This window comes from Etheostoma spectabile, chromosome 17 (assembly GCF_008692095.1).
Source record: "Etheostoma spectabile isolate EspeVRDwgs_2016 chromosome 17, UIUC_Espe_1.0, whole genome shotgun sequence".
Lineage (NCBI taxonomy): Eukaryota > Metazoa > Chordata > Actinopteri > Perciformes > Percidae > Etheostoma > Etheostoma spectabile.
This window is the reverse complement of record NC_045749.1, coordinates 23,436,904-23,456,773: the sequence shown is the minus strand read 5'-3', so window position 1 is coordinate 23,456,773 and position 19,870 is coordinate 23,436,904. Positions and strand designations below refer to the sequence as shown.

Sequence of the window (19,870 nt, the reverse complement as noted above, 5' to 3'; positions counted from 1 at the left end):
TTTTTAAATTTTTATTTTATTTCTGGAAATCAACTTGCGACCCCCCCTTCTCTGGCTCGCGACCCCCTGTGGGTCCCGACCCTCACTTTGGGAATCACTGCTTTAGACCTTCACACACACCACCCAACACTGGAGCTGGTGTCCTTTCGGGGCTCACCCAGTAAGAGCGTGCGCCCCGTGTTGGGGTCCTGCAGCAGCTGGGTTTGAATCCGACCTACAGCCCTATGCTGCATGTCATCCCCCACATCTCTCTCTCTCTCCCCCTTTTATGCCTAGCAACTGTAATAAAGGGGAAAAGCCCTGATAAAATAATAATTAGAAAAAAAAGGTTGTGTCCTTTAACAATATGTGTTCTCCTGTACGCCAGAGACCCCCCAGACCCCTCTGAGTCTACGCCGGACCCTACACCGTAGCCTGACATGCACCTCTCGAAAATGTAACTACACGTCGCGGCGACTTACGTCTCTCGACCGTGGCTTGGCATGCATTCCCCCCCCCCCCCCCACTCATCTCCTGATTCTCCTTCTCATGAAACATGATCTCAGGGAGAGGGTTGACTTCTCCTGCTGCAGAAAGAAAGAACAGGGGAGACACTTTGTTTTTCTCACTAGACTTAGAGTCCCTACTCCCTCTGCAGATAATCCCCCCACCACCCACACACCCACACACACAACACACACACACACACCACACACACACACACACACCACACCACCACCCACACACACACACACACCACCCACACACACACACCACACACACACACACACACACACACACACACACTCTGCAGGACCATAAAACAGTTTATAAGTCATAGTCAGAGTAACTCAGTTTTCTAAAAAGCCAACAACAGAAATAGTATGCCATCCATAGTTATACATTTTGATAAAGTTTCATACAAACCTGCCGTCGAACCGACCCCCACCAGCTGGACCTGCGCCAGACATCGGCAGAACGACATCTGGAATCACAACGGACTCAAAAGTTGAATTGATCATAACTGAATTATTTGTTAACCATTCATAAAGTTATAAGTTTAGAAATGTTTTGTACATGATGTTTTTTTAGAAAGTGGACGCAGGCCTGAGAACTGCAGGCTCTTGGTACTAGGAGCCGATTGGACCAATGAAGACACTATATGAAGACAAAAGTTGAATTGTTTACTGAAAATGTTAAGGGTTGAGAAAGGCTAAAATCAAGCAGTCTGGTTGGTAATATATAGTTATGATTCAATAACCACATACATAATAAGTATCGCACCGCGTCTATGAAAACCTGTTAACAAACTGATAGAAAACTGAAAGCTAACAGTTTCTACACTATATTTAGAGGATGTCGGCTGCCCTGTCAGACGGGGATCTGAGGCCGGTCTCCAGACTCCTGTTGGACCACCAGACTTCTGTTGGACCCCCAGACTCCTGTTGGACCCCCAGACTTCTCTGACAGAAACCTTCATTTTAAATCACGAAGCACGGGAGCTGCTGTTCTAGCGCTGCCTTGATTGGAAGTTACCACTGGTTCAAAATGACATCTGTATATACATAAAAAAAAGTTGTGGAAAATATGTCATGTTACATGAGGCCTTCTGCTGCTTAAAAAGGGATGATGAAGAAGAAGTGGATCCCAGGTCCATTAAGTGGTCTTAGTAATTGAGAGAAACTATTAAAAAGCCTGATATCAGCCAAAATCATACTGGTGTGTGAAAGCCACAAACAAAAGAGAGAAGAGAAGACAAGAGGATAGAAGAGAAGAGAAAGCCTTTATTGTCATTATACACAAGTGCAGTACCTGTGCAACAAGACTGAAGCAAAACCTGAAATATAAGAATATAAAATATAAAAATATAAAGTATAGGTATGCAGAGAAAAAAAAGGGGGGGGGGCACCTGGTGTACAGTCCGGAGAGCAACTATAAACATGTATAAAGTAGCTTGGTATACACATTATGTAAAAAGTATTTCAATATTAAACAATATTTTTGCACCGTAGGGTGATGGGAACAGTCTGACCCCCCCCCCTTTACCTGTTTTTCTGGATCAGAACTTTAAAATATCTTGAAGAGGAGAGTCTTTTGTCTTTGTTTTTTTCAACACTTTTGTTGCTTCGCCCTATGTTTTTATCACATTTTCCACAGGAAGTTGAGGGAATGAGAAAACGAGGTCTCCAACATCAACATGCATCATCTTTCACCCAACGCCACGGTTCCTGGAAAACACTGAGTGGTCATATTTGTGTCATATTTAATATCTCCAGATAGTGGACATGCACCTACGAGGACAATTTCAGACCCTCCATGATTTCTAAGTGGGAGAACTTGCAAAATAGCAGGGTGTTCAAATATTTATCATACTCACTGTATGTTCCCTGACATTACAGTGGTGGGGGGGGGGGGGTGTAGAGTGGCTGGGACAGCAGCAGCAGCTGCTCTCATCAATATTTTTATATTTATATTAACTATATGTAAAATGAACAGTCCCCTCAGCTCTGTCTGCTGGATGTGTAAATAGATGAATGAATACATTTTTGCCAATGCGTTACCAAATTCATAAGCAGGTAATAAATCACGATTGTGTCCACAGCTGGTTGCTGCAGCAAAACAATCACTTAATGCAGGTTTAGAAATGCCTGTATTTACAATTCTAACATTAAAGGGGAACTATTAGAAATCATTTTCAGGTTTCACACCTCATGTTACATCGCTTTAAAACAAGGTCTCTGAGAAAGGAGCTTTCATTTAGTTAACCCTGGTGTTGTCCTCCATTCAACAATGCACTGGCCGGTTGAAAACTGAAAATCAATACTTTTTCTGACTTTTGGCACTAACACCAATTTTTCATCACAGTTTTACACTTATTTTTGGAATTCATGGTCTATAAACAGGGGTGCACATAACCTTTTCAGTGAGTTACTCAGGTGAGTGCCAGGAGATGGTGTTTGGTACTCACTCCTTATGCTCCGTAGTCTTAATAAGTGCAGTCGTCCCCACTGTCCTCTTCAGTGTCGTCCCCACTGTCCTCTGCTTCAGCTTCCTGCATGGTAGATGATGAAGATGCTGCAGATGCACGTCCCTGTCCTTGGTTGAGTCTCCGATTAGCTGTCTCCATCCACAGATCAACAGCTTGCCTTGGGTTACCGTCTCTGTGGTCTGCTTTGACAGGTGGCCACTTTCACAAAGGAGATCCTTTTCTTTACATGTTTCGTGTGCAGCAGCTTTTTGTGCTCCACCTTTTTGTAAATAAAACTGCAGCAGCCTGACCACAGAGCGATTAATGTCTCACAGTAAGGAACGTTGAGATCAGCTGATTTACGCAATTCTCCAAGTGTGTGCGCTGCACAGAATGTGCCCAAGGGAGTCTCCAACCGCAGCACGTTGCCCGAGTTTTGGCACAACGCCGTGTAGATTCCGACGTTGACAGCGCTCTGCACACACAGGGACCACCTCGGTTGTCCAGTCTCCGAGCCTGTGTCCTGCAAACAGTCTACAAGTCCGTCTGTTCGGCCTGGCGGTTCGGTCAGCCAATTCAATCAACCATAAAGTATGAGGTAAACTCTCCGTGTGCGGACACAGACACGATGTAAACGATTTCCTGCTCAGTTTTGAATGTCCTCAGATCCATAAAAAAGTACACCCAAGATTCAGCAGACCGCCACCTGGCTCGTGACTCCCCTCTGACGGTGTGAGCGATACCCTGTCTGCATTACCGCGCGCCCGCTTCACGGGAATGATATGCTCCTCCGACATTTACTCCAAGCCGCTTCAGTACAGGAATATCCTCAGAATAGGAGACATGCGTGGGAGGACGTGCGTGTTTATCTTATGGAAGCAACAAGAAACATAAAACAGAGCTGGCCGCTGTCCTTCATTCAGCTCGTCCCGCCATCTGGCGAGTGGGCGACTGGACATTTCGTCTCGGCTAGCTTGTTGATTAGCAACGGCTAGCTTGTTTATTAGCTATGGCTAGCTTGTTTATTAGCAATGGCTACCTTGTTTATTATTAGCAATGGCTAGCTTGTTTATTATTAGCAATGGCTAGCTTGTTTATTAGCAATGGCTAGCTTGTTTATTAGCAATGGCTAGCCTGTTTATTAGCAATGGCTAGCTGTTTTTTAGCAATGGCTAGCTGATTTTATAGCAAGGCTAGCTGTTTATTAGCAATGGCTAGCGTTTATTATCAATGGCTAGCTGTTTATTAGCAAGGCTAGCCTGTTTTTAGCACATCACCTTGCGCCACATTCGTGTGCTCCTCGCTCTTTTCTGTTTGACAATAAAGAATGGTGAAATTCTTTGAGCCTTTATAAAACGCACCTGTTTTGTCCGCTAGATGTGGATTTGAGCGGCAAATCTTGCCCCACATCTCAGCGCGCTCATCGTTAGCTTCCAGCCGCTGCACGTCTTCTCCGAAAAAACCTCTTTTCTTCGGCTCCGGCTCCAGGTGGCGTTTCTTTGTAGGTGGCGGAACGCCGAAGAAGAAGAAGCTTAGTGTTGTTGCTTTTTGGACATCTCTGACCGTAGTTTGCAAGCAACATGTCATGTGTAAGGTTAGATGAGAAGATCGGTCAAGTACGCAAAGGCGCGTAAGAACACAAGTGGCAATACGCGTTCCTGATTTTTGTCGCGCATGCGTACTTGCGTACCAGTTATGTGCACCCCTGTCTATGAACCTTATTTATAGAAAATTATACCTAATTCTTGAGTTACAAAAGCATATATGACTTATTTAGACTAATATTAAAGGAAGGACAATCACAGAAGGCTCAGTCGGGATACTGTTTAGAAACATTTCCACTTTTTCCCAAATGCTACAAAAATGAAAAACACGCTAAGTTAAAATGAATGTGGAGACCCGATATTTTGTTGTACTTGTGTAATCCTTCCTGCTATTTTTGGGTAATCAAAATTAGGTAGTTAAAAAGAAACCCATATTTCTGATACAGAAATTTTAAAAAGGGGTGAAATAGGTTGGCGAGGAGAGGACTCTGGGATGTACAAACTGGGATTTGGGCTAAGCCTTCAGATGGGGACCATGGGAACTATGCCTGCTTTATCAGTAGAGTGTATAATGGGTGTCAACACAGAGATATGTGGATAAGTTGAGTTTTTAATAGGATTTTTACATTTGTAACAGCAATGTGTGCAACAAAAACCGTACAGTTAGCCCCAAGTCGGCCAACTCAAAAGATAGTTTCCTTGGTGTACATACATGAAATAATTCACAATCTACACTTTAAAGTACATGAAGATTACAGTACAGTTTCCTAAACTGAGACGCAGTCTCAAATTAAGCCACTAGATAACATCTTGTGTTTTTTCTGCCCAGTGTCTTTAGAATATGCGCTAGTGTTCAGCAAGACGTGAACTGCATGTCCAAAGTTTCTTTACCGAAGATGTTCATGCCATGAGAGGTTCGGGTCATCCAAACAGAAAACGGGAAAACAAAGGGAACAAGAGCGCAGCCCCAGGACGGGCTGAGGGCTCACCCGGCCGAGCAAGGCCAGAGGAGAGCACCGCCGGGGGGGGGACTCCAATATCTTCCTCTGAGCTCAAATGTACAACACGTCTAGCCCCCCCTCTGCTGTAACTCCACACCAGTCCCAACTTCCAGCACTTCCTTAACACTAAATGATTTCAAAGTTGGTGTGACATCAGAAAAGAAAAACAACATTTCAAAAGGTCAAAGATAGATTTTCTCACTTACCCTCTGGCGGCAGCTGTCCGCGCAGTTAGGCTAAAACCTGTTAATGGAGGCAGAAGACGTCTCTAAACATGGACAAGAAAAGATAAGCCACCTGCATGGCACTGGAGAAGAGGCGAGAAAATGTGTGAACAGACCCTTTAAATGCCATTACACATACAGTATTCTTTTAAACATCATTTCTTCTTGACTTTTAGGGACCATACAAGTGTTTTTCTCCGTTTCAACCCATTTACTACAAATGATTAAGACTTGGAAACAGCAACTGAGTGTCAGAGTCCAGCAGGTGCATGCTGGGAGAAATCAGAACCTCGACTCCGTCTCAAGGAAAGCAGTTTGCTCTTAGCCATGGAACTACACCAAACTCTACTGAAGGCTGAGAGAGGCAGACGGAAAACTGGGGGAAAAAAAATAATAAAAAAGATAGGAAGTGGATCTAAAAAAAAAAATTAAAGTTTGATGGAAAAAAAATCTATAAAATTGCCAGAGCCTTTAACTACATCTTTGTCTTCAAACTACCAATTCCAATGTGAGAAAAATTATCTTAACTCACGTTTGACCCACTATTTCTTCAGGCTGTGGCTGAAAGCCCTGGGCAAAAAGCCAGTAAGTGAAACTTGAATTAATATATTTTATCAGATTATAGGAATAATGATTTCAACAAGCTGTGTTAAAAAAATAAATAAAAATAAAAAACTCAATGCGATTCAGAGATTAACGATTCAATACTAAACCGATTATCGATGCAACACTTCTTCGATGTACATTTCCATGCATGATTTTTTTAAAAATATACATTTTGACATTTATTTGTCACACACAAGTTGTGATGAAACGTTTTGTCTACCGAGGTTTTTATTGTGGAGTCACCCCATGCTTCAGCCTTAAACATGCCGAGTCACCTTCTCTCCCAGTGGTCTTCCATGGGGGCGGAGTCATGTTTAAAGGTGGAGAACAGGAAACGTGAGGGGGTCAGACGTAATGTGATAAAGTAGAACAGCCGCCTTTATGTTTGCCTAATTATTTTATGACTGTCTTATTAGATCATGTGTATATATACATAATTGGTTTTCTTTCCTTTTGGCCATTATTGTGTTTTTTGTTCTGCCCTCTTGCCTAAACTCTAAGTTGTTGTCCATTATCCCGTCCTCTTCTAGTCACTGGGTTTTCTGATTTCTACATGTCTGGAGACGGTAACTTTTTTAAAAAAATCAACACTTTTTTTTAAAATAATTGATTAATATCAGAATTGAGCATCAAATCGTTCTAGAGAGAATCGCAATGCATCTAGAATTATTTTTTCCACCCCTAATATCCAGAAAGTACAAAAACATTCAAAATTCACAACACCTTATGAAAAAAAAAAAAAAAGTTGTGAGCTGTGCATTATTTGTATTAAAAAGGCTGAAATGTGTCAAAACACTGGTATGATCCATTGGAGAGCAGTTTATAGTTTCCATACAGTAAAAGAGAAGCATGGACACCAGGTGCTGTCTCGCTGGAAACACTTTTTAAAGAAATGAATATTTCCACACGAGACAGGTCACACTTTGACTAATGCAACCTGAACACTGCCTTTTTCCTTCTAGAACACCCCGTCTCTTCTTTTTATGGCGATTCAAAACCTGGTCACATCGACCTGAGCTAAGAGTTTGGACTGACCCACCAAGCTGGCAAGGAATATCAATTGCATCTTACTTTCTAGATGATTTTTATTGCACTTAGCCAAAGTTAGGAAGAACGTCTGAATGAAACCAATGCTTCCACCCATCACTGATTACCCTGAACATGAAACTTCCAGCAGGTTATTAATTTAAGCTTGGGTTATTGTGATGCAAGGACTGTCAGGACTTTCATGCATTTTTACTGGCATATCCTCTTAATCGTGTAGGTTTATGAAATGAAATCTATTGGTAGATTTGATTTCACAAACACGGAGGGACTACATTAATATTACGTGACATGTGACTTCTGTCGACCAAATTAACCCACCATCTGAATTTCTGTTGAGCCCTACCAACTTTTTTGGCATACATAAGCCTGTTAGAAAAGCATCTACATTAAAAAGCTTTACAGTGATTTTAACGTAATCTTCAATAAATAGTCTTCGCTGCACCGGCCCGACCACCTGCCTATATTCGGATTCTGATGGGTGTTGCGGGGGGGGCAAAGACACGGGGGATTTGGGAGAAGGTGTGATCAGTCAGACCTCGAAACCAAAAACTAAACTTCAACTAAACGACACACGGAGTCTCTTATTTCTTGCGGCGCAGCCGTTTGGACTGTCGCGGGTGCTCCGAGCTCTTTCTGGTGCGTTTGAGTGATGATCCTCCGTCTCCCTCTGGCTCTCTGGATAGAGACGCGGCGCCGGCGCTGCCACCGGCCAACACGGTATTGGGGGCCAAGGGGGCGGCGGGCGTGGGGGCCACTGCGGCGGTGCTGCTGGATGTGGAGGGGGCCGTGGCCCCGGGCCGGGCTCCGCCCAGGGCGGCGGCACTGCTCTCCATCAGTTCGCGGAGCTTGTGCTCCAGCTCGGCGAGGCGGGCATTCTGCTCGCCGATCACCTGGGTCTGTTCCAGCAGCTTCTGCTCCTGGTCCTGCAGCTGCTTCTGCTGCTCCAGCTGCTTGACGCGGATCTCCTGCATCTCCCGGCGCAGCACCGTCATCGACGCGCCGTTCACCTTTACCTGCTGCTGCACCTTGGTCATCTCCGAGCGCGACGGCGTGTTCTTGGCCAACAGGGACATGGTGGTCAGGGAGGTGGATGGACCGGCCACTGAGGGACCAGGACACAGGGATATTATTTCTGAGACAATTCATTGCACATTAAAATGTGGAATGGTTACAGCTCTGAGGGAACCAGGGACCCAACCCATGTCTACAAAATGTCAAATGCCTTGTTTTGTCCAGCTATTCAAGAGCCAAAGCTATTTCATATACTAGGATATGAAACAGCGAGCCTCACATCAACATGTGTGGTATTTAAGGTTCATAAAGGACTTGAGGAATCAGACTTGTGTGTCTAGAAGCAAAAAATAAGAACTGACAGCAGCCTTACAAGACAGTGGTAGGTGAATCATCGGAACAAAACATTAAAGGATAACTACTGTTTTCATTTAACCATGGACCCTATATCCCTATGTTTCTGTGTCTAAGTGACTGATGGGAACAACAATCTTTGACATTGGTCCAGTAATAACCGAGATCGTTGCAGTTGGCAGCAATGAATCAAGCTCCAATGGAAGTTAATAGGGCAATTGTCCAGCTTGTATTTACCTTCTCAAAAGTGCTGTATTTGCCACTGACAGGCTCAGATTCATATTCTAAGTGTCTGACAACATTATGGAAAGGATTTCTAAAGAACTCAACATTTCTGCTATAGAGTAAGATCCTTTTTTTAAACATAAAATCATCTGCAAAAATCGGAGGAGCCATGCTGGACACTGGTGATTCTGTCACCGTTTTCTCTCTTTTTAAATTGTGACTGAAACCACAAGATCTGCCATTTTTACTACAAACATTTATTGTTGAGAGCTGCTTTGGGTGACTGACTTTATGAGGCAGGAGGAACCCATGTGCATTACCTGGTGTGGAGCCAATGAGGCGTCCGGACAGGTCCGCCCCCGGCAGCTTCTTCTTCAGGATGGGGACAATCTTCTCGTCAAAGTACTCCATGGCCATGGAGGAGATATCCCTCAGTTCCTGCAGAACCTCGTGAGCTCGCTGTGGGGCCCGAGTGGAGTTCACGTAGCGCAGCACGCGGTAAATCTCATCTATCACCTGATGACACACACAGCGGCACATGACACAGCAAATGAATCAAGAAGACCAGAAACCAGATCTAACTGAAACCTCACTGGGCTCTGGCCAGGTCTGAGAATGCAGCCGGTAAGAAGGGCTGGAAAGCTGAAAACACCACAATTTTCATCTGGGCACGTCTGCGTTTGGGAGGCACCGCGACCTTCGCAAGCAGTCGCAGCCATTCAAGTCAATGCTGGATATCCCAGAACCCCCGGCGTGTCCCAGACGAGTATGTGACGCGGCTTTCAGCTCAAGATCCACGGCAGGTCTGTTTTCACGCGACCCCCGAGGCGCTCAGACAGCCGCGCAACAAATGAAAAGACACCCTCCAATACCGGAATTTTTCTTTTTTAATATATCAGCCAATATATCGGAATATCGGACTTTTAAATTACCAAATATCGGTCGGGCTCTAACACGTGTGCTCATTTTAAAGTTCCATTTATAGCAACTCAAAACAGGCAAATAAAATATGATTTGGCCATTTTATTACTGAGCTCTTCCACACAATTAGATTAAACACAAACTATTCTCTTTAATAAAAACAATCAATATAAAGTGGGAATCTAAAATAAAGGGGAATCTCACAGATGATTTGTATCAGTATTTTCACTTTGCGTCCGTATTATTAGATTGCGGATCACTGAATCCCTATGTTGATCCAGATAGATGTATCAGTGCATGGGCCGGTTACCGGAGTCAAGGGGTACCGTGGCTTTAAAAGAGTCAACCTGTTTCCGCTGTGAGAGTTTGATAAGTTGTCAGGAACAGAAAGTGGTTTAGAAATCCCTCTCCCTGCCAGTGTGCTGCCAGGTTATCATCCCGGGCCATGCCTAACGCCTAGTCATTTTAAAGCTGCCGTCGGGGGGGCAGAGGGGTATGGGGGCTAACCTTTCCGGGTATGAAGCAGCAGAGGTTGGAGTCGACGTATTTCATGAAGGTCATGTTGAGCAGAGAGAGGCGTGTCTCCACGGCGGCCAGGATGTCGGCGTGGCGGGCCAGGGAATGGTTCCTCCTCTCCGACTCTCGCCTGGAAACAGTCCACGACAAACACACTGGTGGAACAAGTACTCAGACCCTGTACTTTATTAACAGTACTAATACTACACTCTAAAAATACTCTGTTACGAGGAAAAGTCCTGCTTTGATAAGGTTACTAAAGTAAATGTATGCAAGTATAAGGGCTCCTGCACACTGCGCCTGCGTGCCATGTGCGTGTCAGCTGCGTGGCCTGTCAGTTTTTATTTCGGTTCCCATGGTAACAGGTTAGAGCTTGCTGAAAACGCATGCATGCTAGAAATAGGGCTGATAGCTATTTTTCATGCAAGCGTTTCCAGGCAAAATAGGATTCAACAAGATGTTTATTATGTCGTGTTGACTCATTGACACATTTCAAAAACTACATTTTTAAGTTTGAAAGTCTCTAAAAATAAATGCAGATATAAATGTGACTTAAAAAAAATAATTATTGATTTTCAAAACAGAAGGAATTAGTCTGTAGCCTCTTTTGCCGTAAAAACTGCCGACTTGTCTTTGCTGTTATCCAATCAGTGTGTTGTGTGTGTGTGGTGTGGTGTGGGTGTGTGTGGTGTGTGTGTGTGTGTGTGTGTGTTGTGTGTGTGTGTGTGGGTGTGTATATATATATATATATTATTTTAACAGAGTACACTACTGCTCGAGTGCAGTATATTTCCACACCTCTCCCCATATGTCATTTAATCAATGGGAAACGTACATGTGTACAGACAAGGCTGGCAGCAGCACTCCGTCAGACATGGTTCTGGTGTGCAAACACAAAGAAAACGCCACGCAACAGACACGCAACAGACACGCCGCGCTCACAGATGATCGGCCCTGTTTTTATGCAGATTGCAGATGATCTGTATTTGTGTTTCATTTGCCTGCTAACAGATAACATTAATGAATTAAACATACAGCAACAAAAAAATATGGTGTTTTTTTGAAAATGAAACCACGTAAACCTATTCTGGTACAACCTCTAAATACCATTATGAACCTGAACATGAGCAGAATATGAGCACTTGCCAGACCTTCAACTACGCGGCAGTGGAGGAGGGTCTGGCAGAGCGACGTGTTGTAGAAACACGCATGAAAAACCTTACTCTACACTAGAGGATGGATACCCGACCCGAGCCCGACGGGACCCGACGGTACCCGACGGGCCGGGCCGGGTTGGAACAGATTTTTAGAAAGGATGCTGGGGTTCGGGTCAGGCTTGGTCACATCAGCGCGATAAGGCATTGAACATTTTGAATTTAAAACAGCTTATTATGTAGGTAATGGCGCTTGTTGCCCCGGGGGCATTGATGCTCATCTGTTGACATTTCCCAATGCCTTCCTACGATTGCTTAATAAAAGCGGCTTTCCTCACAAACAAACGTACATGTGTCATTAGTATGAGAAACAAATGCGATTTTAACTGTGTCGGGCTAGGGTCGGGCTCGGACAGAAATATCTTAATGCCGGACAGAAAAATCCGGCCCGATCCGCACTCTACTCTACACACAAAAACTGGGCTGGCATAGTAGGAGCTGGAAAATAAATGAAAAGATTTGTGCCGTAACGTGTAATTTCTTTTTGTTAAGATGACATTTTTTTAATAATAATGTCCCTTCAGAAACATGAGCGTGATGTCACTAGGTCCATGTCCCTGCACAGTGTATGGCTAAACTGCAGTTTTGGTGCCTGGCTTGTACTGGTGTGATACTGACCTGGGCAGCTGGGCTTTGACTTGCCTCTGGCACAGACTGTGGTACCGCTCCACCTTCAGGAAGCCCTGGTTCAGGACGCGCTGGCAGATCACGTCCATGCGCTTACACACCTGGAGGACACGGACAACATTAAACAGTTGAACAGGGACTGGGTTTGATGAGTACATGCATAAGGGAAACAGAAGTTTACTTCAGTGGCTGGTGGAGTTTAGAATCTTTATCCAGGCCACTTCAGCACGAAGAGATTTGTCTTTTCTAGGATTCTTACTAGCGATGTTCTGAGCCGCGGCTTCGAAACGTGCGTCGAGAAATCACAAAGGTTTCCGTGAGCGCGTACCAAGGCTTGTATTGTTATGGACAAATGACGTCACCGACGACATCCGAAGCCTTGCTGCCCGCCCGTACCACGAGACCACATGGTTTATGAAGTGGTTCACACTGTTTTATTATACATGATGTACACAAGCAACTTCAACGCCCTCTGCCACGTTCCAGTTTTAAGAGTGTACTCATATTGCCCCTTCTGCTACTACTATATTATGTCCAAAATGATAGATTTACCCACGTTTGATAAATGCATTCCTATTATTAAACAGTTACATTGATTATATTAAACCAAACACACTCTATTGGTATAAATGGATTAGGTGGATTTTTTTTTTCCTTTTCTTCATTGTTATTTCTAAGAAGCCTGGCCTACCAGACTCTGGTCCAGTAGCCCTGGTCCTAGCAGACTCTGGTCCAGTAGAATGGGAAGTACCCCTGGTCACACACTCTGGTCAAGCCAGGAGCCGGGTCCTACCAGACTCTGGTCCAGCAGCCTGGTCACAGGACTCTGTTCCAGTAGCCCTGGTCCTAGCAGACTCTGGTCCATTAACCTGGTCCTAGCAGACTCTAGTCCAGTAGCCTGGTCCTAGCAGACTCTAGTCCAGTAGCCTGGTCCTAGCAGACTCTAGTCCAGTAGCCTGGTCCTAGCAGACTCTAGTCCAGTAGCCTGGTCCTAGCAGACTCGTAGTCCAGTAGCCTGGTCCTAGCAGACTTGGTCCAGCCCTGGTCCTAGCCAGACTCTGGTCCATTAACCTGGTCCTAGCAGACTCTAGTCCAGTAGCCTGGTCCTAGCAGACTCTGGTCCAGTAGCCCTGGTCCTACCAGACTCTGGTCCATTTCATTTGTCCAGAGAGTCTGGCCACTCTCCATTGACCTTCATTTTTTGGGACAGGCTGTGGATTAGGAATGGATGCTAAATTTGCTAAGTTAGCAGTTAAGTGATTAATCGCCATTCTTTTTCTATTACCTATCACAACATAAATTGAGGAAGAATTTAATACACAGGGCCTGGGCTTGTCTTGGAAAAAGTCATGAGTGCTAGGCGTGCAGCCTGGACCCGGCACGTATCAGTTATTGGGCAGAGGTGCCTGGCGTTTTACTTTTGGCCGGGGTTGAACAATGGGGAAATGAAGGGGGGTAAATTTGGTTCCAGCATCAAATCTTTGCTCAGGTTTGGGCTGTTGTGGATCACTACCATTCTTTGTTATGTCTTCCTCTTGTTTAGATTTGTCTTGTCTCACGTCCTTGGCCGAGGGAGCAGATGTGTAGCGCAGAAAGTAAAGCAGATTAGAGGTGAACAGCTTTACTCCTGGCTTGTTAAGGAAAAGTCCATCTGCTTCAAAAAGATGTCTGCGCTCCCAGAAAATGTTCAAATTGTCAATGAACTGCAGAGAATGGACGGTACATTCAGGGCTAGGGTTGGGTATCGTTTGGGTTTTGTCCGCTGCCGGTGCTAAAGCAAAACTTTTAATACGGTGCCAGTGCCTTAAAAGAGTATTCCAGTCAATTTCGACGTGTAGCTCTTTTTTTTTTATAATTACAAGACAAATGAAATCAAATCGGTGCCGTCTGTCCTCTTGCTAGAGTTAGCACTCAACAGGCTTAAACAGGGCAAGTTTAAAACATGTTTTTAGCCTCTAAACATCTTCAACATGTGACTAAAAGTGCCCCCCCCCCCCATGTGCAGTGATTCCTTCTGAGGGAACACAGTGAATCTGACTGCTGGAGATGTAACAAAAAGGCAGTAAAGTTGTGACAATCGACTAGTGTGGACTTCACCGGAAAACAGGAAATACACAGAGGTATACACAGTAGCTGAATGTACACAACTTTTAAGCCTTTTTTGGGAGCATGCTCAGATTTAAAACGGCCAAATGTGTCCTACTGAAATTTGTGAAAGCAATGAAATAAACTTTTGTCATTACAAACAATAACAGAAGATGGAAATCATTTCAAAAACGTTGTAGCTATCTACGATTGTTTGGTTGCTAACGTTAGCTCTAAACACCATTCAACAACAGCCTTTGTTGTGTTTGATGCTAACTCGTAGCTAGCAGTGAACCAACTTGGTTAAGTAGGTCCATTTTTACCGGGTTGACATTACACGAGTCTCATCTTAAAGAGCAATCTGCACATAAATCCTCTAATTGTCACTCTTCAAGGGGCAGAAATTGAAAGAGTTAAATCTTTTAAATATCTAGGTATTTTAATTGATGACAGTCTTAGTTTTAAAGGACATGTTGAACAACTGGTTAAGAAACTGAGACTGAAAATTGGCTTTTACTTTAGAAATAGGCTATGTTTTTCTTTCGATGCAAAAAGGAAACTTGTAGCTGCAACATTTACACCCATTTTGGATTATGGGGACCTCATTTATATGAATGCCCAACCAAGTATTGAAACTACTGGACTGTTTATCAGCCGCATTGAGGTTTATCACAAACTGTAAGCCTCGCACACACCACGGAACTTTACACACGTGTGGGCTGGCCAGCGTTGGAGAACCGTAGACTCAATCATTGGTATATGTTCATTATAAGGGTATTCTGCGTCTGCTCCCTCATATCTGTGTGAGTATATTCAACCAAAAGCGGAGAGACAGTATCTTTACGCTCACAAGACTTACTGCTACGTCTGTACCAAGTGTCCGCACAGAAGTTGGTAAGGTGGCATTTCACATTCTGCCCCCACAACGTGGAACAATTTACAAAGTTCTGGAAATTGAAGGAAGTGGTTGCAATTGGTCAGTTTAAACTATTGCTCAAAGGTTGGAAATTAAATCTATGGTCTGTAAATGTTTTAAATAGTTTTTAGGAAATTGTTATGAAATGTCTGTAATGTATGGATTGTTGTGTGATCTGTGCCGCTGTCTTGGCCAGGACTCCCTGAAAAAGAGATTAGTAATCTCAATGGGATATTCTGGTTAAATAAAGGTTAAATAAAAAAAAATAAAAAATAACATCTTGTACGCTACTTGTCGTAGAGTGACGCATGCGCAGCTCAAACACCTGCGCCCCCGGGCCCATTAGCTCTTAAACCGCCCATGCAACACAAATATTAGATGAGGCTGAACATTTTGTATAGCAAAACACTGTAATAAGGAACACAAGAGCTACAACAAAGTCCATGTCCCTTGTCTAATGCCCCACAAAAACCTCTATCAGAGGTGTCAAGTACAAATACTTTGTTACCTTACTTATATAGAAATTTTGGGTATCTATACTTATAAATTAATATTTATAAAATAAAAACGGACGGTCAACCATGTTTTGACCATTGGCGTTGCATAGTTTGTCCACCAGAGGGCGCGCTACAACGTCCCTGTTGGCAACACACACACATTAACAAAAAAATATTTAAAAATAATTAAGTTTGTATTTTTACATAACTAATTTTTTTTTTTTTATATATCGGCCGAAATGCATTTTAATATAACGTTAGTCCTTTTTTGGGGGGGTGGGGGTTGTGCACTATTAGGCCCCTGTGCAACGGCCTAACATTTTGTCCTTAATGACATTTGTTTTCCCTTGATGACAATTTTTCCTATTAAATTACTTTTCCACTTTAAGTAGTTTTGAAACCAGTACTTTTACATTTTAAAATGCTTGAGTTGATACTTCTACAGAAGTCTTTTTAAACCCTAGTATCTATACTTCTACCTGAGTAATGAATGGGAATACTTTTGACCCCTCTGACCTCTATGCATGCAACTAGCCAACTATGCAGGTCACGTTAGCAGGAATAGGAAGAGCAAATCACACCAAGGCTGCAAAGTGACAGTGAATGATTCCCAGGTAACCTCGTAACTCCAATAGGCAGGAAATGTGTGAATTGCAGGAATATCTCCAACATCACAGGAGTAACCCCCCCCCCAGGGTGTACCGGTTGGGTTCAGCATCAACATCACTCCTTTGGTGTAACGTTACTCCAGTGTCTGCTTAGCTAGGCTGCCCTGCTCATTAGCCAACAGCGCAGTGAGCACTGCGGGCCACGGCTGTAAATGACGGCTGCACAGACATTAAACACCGGGCCTAAATCATGTAGACAATTATTTCTGAGAAGAATTTACATAACTAGTATCCACACATAAGTGCATGTGGCTAGCGTTAGCTTTGTTCGGCTTCTAGGTGGCTTGTTTTTGTTCTTACCGAGCGCAGCAGGCTGATTTCGTCGTAGGTCAGAAAATTCAGAATAGCATCGATGGCCACAATGGGGAGTCCCAACAGCGGGTTGTTCTGGTGCGGCTGGTCCGGTGGAGGGGTGGACTGTCTCGGTGACACCGCGTCTGAGTCCAAGGACCCAACACATCCATCAACTCTCTCTACGACGGCCGCCATCTTGCCTTGCTAAGGAGGAGACGGAAGTGACGCTGCATAGAGGAGCTAGCATGCCAAGTGATATGTAAAAAAAGAAAAGAAACTAAAGTGATATAAAACAAAAAGTTCCCAGAATAAGAAAGAGAAAACTATTTATTTAAGCTCATGTGTTTTTTGCAGTATACGTCAAATTGAGCATTTAATGATGTGGTGTTGGAATAGTTACTGAGAACAACAGATGTAAAGATATACTTGTTAAATGCATTAACACTGTGACTGGACGACCTCGTACCGGAACGTCCGGGATTCGAACCCGCAACCTTCCTCCTATGAGGCTGCAGTGTTAACAGACCACCATGCTGCTATCTAAACAGTGAGAAAACAACCACTTTAAGTATATGCCATATAGACCGTTAATAAATATACAGTCTATGGTTCTTCATCAAAGCTACAAGTCCAACATTGGTGCTTTGTGCAGCAACAGCAGTGAAAGCTGTAGTAACATACAGTTATTAGCACTTCTGTCATATTTGTGTCTCGCTCAATCAGTCCTGTCCATCTTCTGTCTGTGGACATGTTACGCTGTGGGTATGCTCAAAAAAACAGCGTGATGCGTTGTTATGAACTGGTATTGCTAAAAATGGCTAACCTAAAGAAAACAATGAAATTAAACTTGTAAATGAGAATCCAAATTCTGAGAATAAAGTCAGAATTTGGATTTTATTCTCAGAATTCAGTTTGTTTTATTCATGTTTCAATTCTGACTCAAAATTCTGAGAATAAAGTCAGAATTCTGAGTTTAAAGTCAGAATTTTGTCATATTTTGTTGCTCTAATAAGTCACAACAACAGAGGAAAATAGGGTCCAGGTTGATAAAACTGTAGTTACCCTTTAATACATCAAATCCAGTATATGCTGTGTACATATATACATGTTGTGCTTGGCAGTAATAAAAAATGACATGAAAATGCTTTCTATGGAATATTAGAATTAATGACGCAGCATCAGTGATGCTTTATTAATAAACATCTGACACAGTAATCAGTTACTTATGAACTTATGATAATGAAGCAGTCACACATGTGTTACATACATTGGTTTAATGAGCAGATCTCCATTGTACTGTACATCAGGACATGTAGATATTATTGGTGAATTTTTCAGCATGTTTATTTTAGGAAAATCAAGAGTGTTATACAAAATACTAGAGACAGCAGTATATACATACTTACAAGCAAGTCTGACCACCATGACAAAATCTGCTTCTTAAATAATCCAGTTTCGGTTTTCTAAGTTTCAACAGAGCCAATGAGAGCACAGTATCAACCACACTGTGGAATATTTCAGCATCAGATCCTCTGTGGTGGTTCTGAGCACGCTCAGTCGTTACGTCACTCCATGTCAGTAGAGTCCAGTTCATTGAGAAACCTCTGACACTTGGTCATGAGGACTTTGATGGCCTCTGTGACCAGAACATCTGGAGCCAGGATGCCAGTCGACTCCACAGTAACTGTAATAGAGGAAGAGACCCATGAACAGGACACAGGATAACTACAATAATGTAAACTGCTGTATGGAGATGCATAAAAGAGCCCCGATTATGTATGTTTTAATAATTGTTCCTGTCATTTGGAGTGTTATATAGATGTATAAAATAAAAAATAAATTAAAAAAGATTTCACTCCAAATGGAGCTCCCCCCCCCCACAGATAGCACTTTTTTTTTGCAACTGCCTGAAACGCCTCGCCCACATTCCTGATTAGAATTCCCCAATCAGTGATGTCACTGACTGAAGCCAGCCTAGGTTTTCATATGTGCTGCCCATTGGTGCTGCCTGAGCAAGGAAAGCCTGCCTAATGGCTTGTTTGAATTTGGAAGGCCAATCACAACAGAGTGGGCCAGCCGACCAATCAGAGCAGACTGGGCTTTTCAGGAAGACTGGCCCAAGAGCTCAGACATGGGCTGCATCTCATGGCCCTAATCTGACAGCTCCTCGACTGAACCGAAGTGGTTCTGTCCCTCCTGGGTGAAGGCCGTCTCAAAGCCCTTATTTCTCCCCTGAAGTGCGAGGAGTGAGCATCGCGGAGGGATCACCGAGGAGCTATGAGTGAGGATACGAGAGCAGACTTCTTGGAAGCCGTGCAGCTGAAGGAGCTGCTAACTCCGCCCAAACAGCTGATGAACTCATGTGCTTCAGGGGAAAGGCCATCTCATCCCTCTGAAACACATTTGCTCGTTTCCTCTCTCCTCCCGTGATTTCCTCGTGTCTCGCCAGTGCTTCCTCGGTGGGAGGGACTAAGACGGAAGTAAGGAAGGCAAGTGGAGGAGTCAAGGAGGCCATTTAGGCGACATGAGAAGCACATAGAGTGTTTCAGGTGGAGGAGCAGCAGCAATGGGCAGTAAACCTCCTCTAGGAGACTCGTACAAATATGACGCTGAAAAGGAGTATAATAGGGGCTCTTTAAAGACATTCCATTTCACCACAACAGAGATTTTCAAAGAAATGATCCAAAGAGAACATGAGAGCATTACAATGCCTGAATCTCATCTTGCTGAGGGAATAGGTGTAGAAATACAAAACACCTCAATGTAGTTTTAGGAGCACTAGCTGTTATCACAACCAACAACTGCCTAGAGCAATGATTTCCCTAAATAAAATTTAAGTTCATTTTTATTGGCACCAGGTAAATGAACTTACAGATGAAATGGTCTCTCAGTCTCCCGATCTTCACCAGCTTCTTCAGGTCATCGTGCCGGAGGACTTCCCTGCTGCATGTATCCAAGCGACTGTTCACTACTTTGGCAACCTTTTTCCCTGAGGGGGGGTGAAGATAGATGAAGATATTTAAAGATTTTAGGGAATCCCAACAGAAATCTATGATGGGCGCCCGGATAGCCCCATTGGTAGAGCGGGCGCCCATATTTAGAGGTTTACTCCTTGATGCAGCGGACCTGGGTTCCAATCCAACCTGCGGCCCTTTGCTTTATGTCATAAAGCC

The 19,870-nt window shown here is 43.6% G+C and overlaps 2 protein-coding genes and 1 long non-coding RNA gene across 3 annotated transcripts in view; all 3 read right to left on the bottom strand.

Annotated features, from left to right (window-relative positions):
- The window catches only part of LOC116705686 (uncharacterized), a 42,807-nt gene extending 39,612 nt beyond the window's left edge, over window positions 1–3,195 (bottom strand). Inside the window, exons 1-3 of the long non-coding RNA XR_004335995.1 lie at window positions 2,948–3,195; window positions 1,057–2,207; window positions 907–964 (exon numbers count right to left, since the gene is read on the bottom strand). This is a non-coding gene — a long non-coding RNA (uncharacterized LOC116705686). The remainder of the gene's footprint in view (window positions 1–906; window positions 965–1,056; window positions 2,208–2,947) is intronic.
- A 1,894-nt stretch (window positions 3,196–5,089) lies between these two features.
- fbxo28 (F-box protein 28) lies at window positions 5,090–16,930 on the bottom strand. Its single transcript, XM_032542017.1, has 5 exons — window positions 16,704–16,930; window positions 12,229–12,338; window positions 10,388–10,526; window positions 9,280–9,475; window positions 5,090–8,471 (listed from the first exon to the last, which is right to left on the bottom strand). Exons 1-5 carry the CDS (start codon window positions 16,890–16,892, stop codon window positions 7,951–7,953), a joined length of 1,155 nt encoding a protein of 384 aa, XP_032397908.1. The 5' UTR covers window positions 16,893–16,930; the 3' UTR covers window positions 5,090–7,950.
- Window positions 16,931–17,839: 909 nt separating this feature from the next.
- polr1c (RNA polymerase I and III subunit C) overlaps window positions 17,840–19,870 on the bottom strand; it is a 7,031-nt gene continuing 5,000 nt past the window's right edge. Inside the window, exons 8-9 of the mRNA XM_032542019.1 lie at window positions 19,570–19,686; window positions 17,840–18,381 (exon numbers count right to left, since the gene is read on the bottom strand). Coding sequence (XP_032397910.1) covers window positions 18,263–18,381; window positions 19,570–19,686 — 236 coding nt within the window. The 3' untranslated portion in view covers window positions 17,840–18,262. The remainder of the gene's footprint in view (window positions 18,382–19,569; window positions 19,687–19,870) is intronic.